Source organism: Cyrtonyx montezumae, unplaced genomic scaffold (assembly GCF_038088225.1).
Source record: "Cyrtonyx montezumae isolate F1298 unplaced genomic scaffold, pur_monq_1.0 scaffold_8, whole genome shotgun sequence".
Taxonomy (NCBI): domain Eukaryota; kingdom Metazoa; phylum Chordata; class Aves; order Galliformes; family Odontophoridae; genus Cyrtonyx; species Cyrtonyx montezumae.
In genome coordinates this window covers 69312051-69319619 of record NW_027072089.1, presented here as the reverse complement: position 1 = coordinate 69319619, position 7569 = coordinate 69312051, and the positions used below count along the sequence as shown (strand labels likewise).

The 7569-nt window shown below is 37.7% G+C and overlaps 1 protein-coding gene across 2 annotated transcripts; it reads right to left on the bottom strand.

Annotated features, from left to right (window-relative positions):
* Positions 1-252: 252 nt before the first annotated feature.
* On the bottom strand, positions 253-7569 carry OTULIN (OTU deubiquitinase with linear linkage specificity). Of its 2 annotated transcripts, XM_065752346.1 has the most exons (7): positions 7387-7569; positions 6362-6432; positions 5445-5539; positions 3829-3972; positions 2940-3065; positions 1780-2049; positions 253-515 (listed from the first exon to the last, which is right to left on the bottom strand). In XM_065752346.1, exons 1-7 carry the CDS (start codon positions 7404-7406, stop codon positions 321-323), a joined length of 921 nt encoding a protein of 306 aa, XP_065608418.1. In that variant the 5' UTR covers positions 7407-7569; the 3' UTR covers positions 253-320. The 2 variants fall into 2 exon arrangements, with proteins under 2 accessions (XP_065608418.1, XP_065608419.1); XM_065752347.1 differs by lacking the exon at positions 7387-7569 and having other exon boundaries at positions 5445-5577; positions 6362-6407.

Below are 7569 nucleotides of genomic sequence, written 5' to 3'. Positions count from 1 at the left end.
CTGTCAGCTTGCTGTTATAGAAATTTACATTCATCGGTAACTCCCTAGAGCCCATTGCCCATCATCTTAAAAGAGGGATATCTATCATTTGTGCACTTCTACTGAGAGCAAGCTCTTAAAAAAAGACTGGAAGTATTCACTTTTTTAAATCAGTAAAGGAAGCTACAGTTGTAGAGCTTCTATTGAGTTATGCTTAAGACAGAACCTTCTAAAACAAGGATTTCAAGTTGTTGCAGGTTTAATAACACACATTTCATCATCATCCTGTTTCAAAATAGCACTGGAAACCTCCACAAGCACAGGTGTTTCAGAAGTCCCCTTTATAGCATTGTTTCTTGGTACATTCTGACTGGAATGTTATAATGTCTGTCATCTTCAGTTATGAGAGTCACCACAGGCCAGTCTTCCTCAGGATCATTGGGATAAAGTGTGATGAATTCATCAGTACTATACTTATACAGTCGATACACCTGGATAGTGTACTGCAGAGCATAGGCAAGGAGAAACATTTCCACCTACATTGGAACAAAGCAGAAAGAGAATATGTAGAATTAAAAGTGTCCTTTATGAGCTATTTCTTACAGAAGCACCAACATCAATTGGATGTTACTTGTACTAAAAAAATGTAATCATATACACGTGCTCAGTACCTTGATGCTTAAAGCCATCCATAACTAACTTGCCACATAAATAGCTTGAAGATGCCATACCCTTACCATGCTCTTTGGTTGCAGAAATGGGACAGTAAGATACTGCTCCTTAGGAAATGGCCATCTGTTCAGAGAACCTCACTTCCCCACTGCTACAGGCAGGTAGGAAAGATGTTCTTTGATATAAAGTGTTCATCCCATAAAGTCAACAAACCAGACAAGGACCAGTTTCAGGCAATGATCCTTTCTCTTTCTGTGGGTACTCTGATTTCCTAACCAATCAACAGTAGACAGAAAACCTGTTGATATCAAATAGAGTTGAGAAGATTTTCCAGCTTCTTCATCTTGTCTACTACAATGACAAGCATACCCTGTTCTGAATAGCAAGTTACCTGCTAATACAAGCAACTGCCACCAAAATAAATAAGTTTAGTCAGCATGAGAATATATAACATCACTTACTTACTGACCGAACTGGACAGAAAAAAAGTCACTGCTAAGAGAAAACATAGCAGCTTTCTTTGCAACAGGTGAGCTAATTTAACAGTAGCCTGTCTCGTCTATGCTAGTTACCAGATATTTCAGCCAATAAACATGAAACAAACATAACACTTCTCTGCCTTTAGTGTTTTTAAAGTACTGCATTCAAACCAGTAGGTTTTTATTAAATGGATGTTACCTACAGTCTTTAGAGCTGTTCATCTCATTACCTGCTAGGTTTTGTTTGGGAGCTTTTATGCAATATGTAACTTTCTACAATATACAAGGCAATTGTCAGAATTCAGCAAGTACATGTACTACACACAATCTCTTCATTATTTGAGTGGTAGATTTCATCTCATTATTACAGTGTCTTAATTGTTAATTTAATATTAGGACAATTGCTACTATCCAAAGAATATCATGCTTCCAAAGAATGGTACCCAGATCTTACAAGACACACAAAATTAGTGTTTGTAAGGAAGATCTTTTAGTAAAAGGAAGCAGTTCTATTACAATTTTCCCCAAACAAAGACCAGGTTGCATTAAGTTCTGACAGGCTAACAAAGGATGGATGATTTCTTAAGCCACTTGAAACTGAGAACTCGAAACAAAAAACCCACACACTTTAAGAACAATCTCTCCTTACCTGCTCAAGGCCTCCACTGTGACCTATTGGATTCAGGTGATTATGCATTAACTGACAAGGGTTGCTACAAGTATCACGAGCAAACAGTAGCCTCGAGAAGACGGGAACTCTCCTTCCATTTTTCTCATTGTTGTATAACTCAATGGCTGTGTTAAGCATCAGGAATTTCAGAGCTTCATACAGACTGTACTCCTCGTCTTCATTTTTAAACAATTTGTCACAAGCTTCTTGTTTCTCAGCAGGACCTTTGATGTCACTTATACACTTCCACTGTTGAACAAAAACAACATACAACACATATCAATAGCTGTCGCTGTGCAGGAGCTGTAAGAAGCCACTTGTGAACTGACAGATGTTCAGTGCAAGCCCTCAGAATTTAACCTGTGAAAAGCTCTGCACATTCTTAGAAATGCTAACTACAGTATACTTCCAGCTGTTGCTCTGCCAAGGTCAAACTGGGTTAGCCTGATTTTGCTTTAGTTGGTCCACAATAAAAGCAAAATAGGGGAATGCTGGAAATCATTACAAGACAAGAAAACATACTGTCAAGGAGAAAAGCAATAGGCTCTTTGTTTCCCCATGTCCTTCACATTCTTTACATTTCACTTATTCAAATGTATATTTGCTTTGTGCTTGTCTGGCCACATTTTGGTAGCAGGAGGTAGGCTGCGCAGGTAGACTCTGACTCCAGTTTCTGGGGAGCAAGTGAAGAGGAAAATACAGCCAAGTAGATGAGTATTACTTAGGAAAACTGACACCCTGTTTTCAATTCCAGGTTAACACACAAATAAAAACAAGTATTTCAAATACTCCTTTGAAATTACTTCAACATTATCCTGTGGTTTCTCTTTCCATGAGTTATTCAAAGCAGCAACAAGACTTACTGGTAATATACACCCCTTCTTCATATGAATACAGAAAATAACAGAAGGAAAAACATTACTACATAGACTTCTTCATTGAAACTTTAACAATTTTCTGCACAGGCGCATGCATACTAGTTCCAGCAGTGGGCCAAAGCAAGCAGGAGAAGACCAGTCTTTCTTTGTTTTTTTGCAGTATGCAGTGTTTTGCCTCACTAGTGACAGCATCCTTAAGCAAAACTATTGGTCATTTTTCTCATTCAACAAGGACCAAGAACAAACAAACACTTTTCCAACCTTCTTCCTTAGTAGCATTAAATATTCTTTTATTTCATCACTTATTTCTCCCATCCTCCTGCTCGGTTTCTGTTTTAGCTGCCACTGCTTGATCCAGTCATATCTGCTTACCAAGTTCTCAGGAAGCTGGAAGTTAGCAGAAGAAGAAAAGGCAGATGAAGTAACAAATCTTGAAAGGAAGAACTGTGCACTATAACATTTCAATTTGTATGGTTCATTTGAACATGATTCCTTGTGTTGTTCTGAATATGACATACTATGAACATAACTGTACACAACTGGTTGGGTAATATTTGCTGGCTCACAGAGTACTGCTCTATTATTATCCCCTGATATAACCTGAGAGAAAAGGAAGCTTAAGTTGCTCAAGATTTGTTTTTAAAGTCCAGCAGTAGACAGCAGTGACTGTGACTGAAAGTTTCTCTGAACCAACAGAAGTGCAATGAAAGATGCCATATCCACCAGACAAACCATGACTCTTGGTGAAGCACTAACTATTTAGCTCAGAATGGAAAAACTGTTTTCTTTTCAGGAAACACAGCTCCCTGAACTATGGGACAAGGTTCCTCATAGGGAAGAATACAACTTGAAGATTAGTTGATGCAATGGATGACACTTTAGCATAAGACCTGTCTTTTCTACTGTTCATGTGCTACTGCTATGTCTGCTCACTGAAGCAAGCCATGTTACAGTCAGTATAATAACATTTATACATTACAAACTAGGAACTAAAGAGATGTGGACTCAACTCCAATTTTGAGCCATCGCTATGGATCTACAGTGCAACAGAACACCACCGCTTCTCAATTTAAGGAATACTGTGAGATCACAAAGTCACCCAATAGGTTAGAAACAACATCTACAGTCAGAAGACCTACTTGACACATACCATAGTAAAATTCTCAGTCTGCATCCAGCATGGTAACTGAGTAGCTTGACTTAGTGCCTGGAACAGAGTTGCTCTGAGAGCACAGTAGTTATCACCTCGTACTTGCCTTACTGATGCAAACTTCTGTGCAACTGCTTCATATCCCTAGGAAAATAAAAAATCCAAACACAAAAGCATTGACAAAGTGTTTCAAGGAAATCACAGAACTGTAGGGACTGGAAGGGACCTCCAGAGATCACTGAGTCCAACCAATTGAGTTTGTGGTCATTTCCCTTCTATCCATCACCACACATTGCTGAGAGAGTTCAACCTCCCGCTCCTTAAATATTTATAGATGTGGATCACATCCCCTCTGAGTCTTCTTTGTTCAAGGCTGAACAGACCAGGTCTCTCAGCCTTTCCTCATAAGAGAGGTGGTCTGGGTCCTTTATCACCTTTGTGTCCCTCTGCTGGAATCTTTCCAGGAGATTCCTGTCTTTTTTTTTTTGTACTGGAATAAGATATTTCAAGGCACTGTTATCATAAAGGAATCAAAACATTAGCAAATGGTAATGCTATTAAAAAAAAAAAAAGCAATCAACTAAATGTTTTGGAATTACGTATGACTTACTTATGTCTCTAACTTTGCTTTAAAAAACAAACTTACCCAGTTCTGCACAATAACAAACAAGAAACCAATGAAACTGAAGTAGATAACTGGCTGAGCCATTTATTTGACTATACAGCAGAAATATCTTTGAAACACGGCTAGCTAGTCCACTTAGGTTTCAAACAAAACCCAAACACACGGGAATACAAACCTAAAAATCCAGCATGATTACAACAAGAAGTTTCAGCAATAGTTTATGCCATTTACCCAATGCTCGTCACATGCAGCCTGTTTTTGCCTCAGGGGAAAACCTGCATTTACACAAAAAATTTCTGACATGTTTCATCACATTTGTCCCCTCCCTGCTGTTCCATACACACTCTTGTAACAGAAGAAGCAATGTTGAAATGCAGCTTCTGAAGCTTAGTATGTATTTTCAGCTCATCTAACAAGATCCAAATCTCCACATCTGCATTCTCACCAATCTCTTGATTTACACAAAGCATTATAGGTTTGTTGATGCATACCACTATTTTTTGCACAACACAATTCAAATAAAGAACACCCAAACCAATCTCCTACTTTACTTTCTACTGCTGCAGCTCAAGATTAATATAAGAAAACTCATCAACAACTTACAAAAAATACAAATTAAAAACAAAATAGAACTGATTCTACCCAATAAAGTTCTCCGCCTTAATAATCAAGTGATTCACCAACTTCAGTTAACTTCCTTCTCTCATTTCAATAGCCTTTAAGATTACTATTTGATGGAAATAAACCAAATTTAAACTGAAAACAGTAATGAAGAAAGAGCATCAGATTAAAATCTCAGACTCTCAGGAGTAGCCTTACTGAATGAATATGAGCAAGACCATCATCCAGTTACCAGCCACTCTGAAGACTCAACACTGAAAAATATTGCTATTATCTTTCCTGTTTTTAAGATCTTTTGTGTAGAAAGCCATCTATGAAATACAGGAATGAAAACAAAAAGCCCAGTGAAGTCAGAAAATAAAATGTTCACCTTTCTCATCCTTTTTGCTGCTGGTGTATTTCCTCTCCATTCTCTTTTGCAGTACTCCAAAATGTCCACTTCAGGTGCAACACTTAATTTACATTCTGTCAATACAGAATTTGCAACATTATACTAAGATGAACTGCAAAGCAGAACATAGAACAGAACAGAAAAACATTATAACTCGCACTTCTAAATACACATTATCACATCAAAATCACTTAAGAGTCTGGCACCACAACATATAGCTACTATTGAGCAATTAACACTGGTGGGGGAGGAACTATATGCTCTGAAAATGACAAATGAACAAAAACAACTATTTAGTTCAATAAAATAGAGAACACTCTTCTGTCTTCTAAAAAATATTATCTGGCAAAGAGCAGAAATTAGTAAGGTACTCTAATTTTTCTGCTAAGAAAAATTGTCAGTGAAAATTACTCTGCATTCTGCAGTCAAACTGAATAAAAAGAAGACAGTAGATCCTAATAAACAAGCCAGAAAGAAAAAATAAAATACACCTCTCTCAGAATTCCAACAGCCTTCATTCCAAAACAAATAGGACTTCAGATCATCAAAGGAACTCAACAACAGATGGCATAGGGATTTATAGCATTTTTATTATGCATACCATGTTTATAGCATAAGGACTATAAATCAGTAATTCTCAAGCGCAAGAGCCAGAATGTAGGCTATACCTCATATTATCTCATAAAATATCTACAACAGCACAAGAAAAAATACGCTAAGAGCAACTAGCTTCACATAAAAGTGACTTATTTGTGAGTCAAAAGTACACAGTGTTACCATCGTGATATTGTACAGGTATCTGCACATTCCTAGAAATGAAGCTGTGAAATCACTGCAAGTTAGCTCCACAATTAACCGTGGCACTATATTTGAAGTAAAACAGAGGTCAAACATACCTGAAGAGCTTGTATTGCAAGTGGGTAGCAATTTGTCTCTCTCTTCTGCATCATGACAAATGTCCTCCTCACTGCATCACACAGCACGGAACAGTACAAACAACTGTCATTAATCTTTTAAGCTGTTTGATTTGATTTCCGTCTTACACATATTCATTAAACACTTCCTTACAACACCAGTGTTAGTAGTGAAACTGCCTGGAATTCTCTTCTGTCAGCTGCATGGGGATTACAGAGCACTTTGACAAGCCACAATGCCTTGTCATATACACATAAATACTACATCCGTGCACACAACTACAAATGCATTGCTGATCAGGGCTTTATGTCTATATTCCACTGAGGTTGAGCAACAACCAGTGATCCTGCCTCCTCTCATATGACTGAAAGAGTACAAGCAGTTAGGGAAACTGCAAGGAAGAATCCTTCCTAGTGTCACCAGGTGGAAACTGAATTACTCTCATCTACATCTAAATCTGCTTTCTTAGGAAGAAATAACAAGTAACATTTCTAACCCATTTGCATATATTTCCCTTGAGAACAAGAATAATGCCTAACACAGTCAAATACAGGCTAATACTGGAAAACTGTCATATACAGTGCAGTCATACCAAACCACAGTTCAGTCATTACTAAAGTTTTGAGCAGGTGCTTGACATTTGATTTCTAACAATACCAAAGAATGAATTAAAAAGAGAAACAAATAATGAAGTAGACATTAAGCACAATTCTCCGTAAGAGAGTATCACCTGCTGAGATGTCTCAGTGATGCATATCCCAGGTCCTTAACCTGCTGCAGTGCACTGGACAAATCTCAATTTCCATAGCTAATCTTATTTCACACCAGAAATTAAGGTCCATTGGGATTTGTGAACGATTTTAAGAATATCTACCTTGAAGAATATATACCTTGAAAACGCTATGATGAAATAAGAAGTTGGTAGCCAACAACAAAGACTGATCTGGAGTTTATATATAGTGAAAGCAGCAGAAAAAGTTTCTCTATGAAAAAAGTAAATCCTTACCTGTCCACGGCTGCCTCCATTGCTGAAGTATTATCAGACACGAGCAGAGGTATTTCCCAATCTCTAGGATCATCACCACATGTCACAAGCGATTTACTCCTACTTCTCCCTTCAGGTCTCCCAGCACTTCTGCATTACGTATGCCTCTCATTTCCTCTGTAGGCTGCTCTTTCTGCTCACTAA

Coding starts and splice junctions, on each gene's coding strand:
- OTULIN (XM_065752346.1), bottom strand. CDS start 7,406: ATGGAGGCAGCCGTGGACAG. Junction 6,433..7,386: donor ATGGAGGCAGCCGTGGACAG/GTAAGGATTTAC, acceptor TGTGTGATGCAG/TGAGGAGGACATTTGTCATG. Junction 2,050..2,939: donor TAATGCTACTAAGGAAGAAG/GTTGGAAAAGTG, acceptor TTTGTTCAACAG/TGGAAGTGTATAAGTGACAT.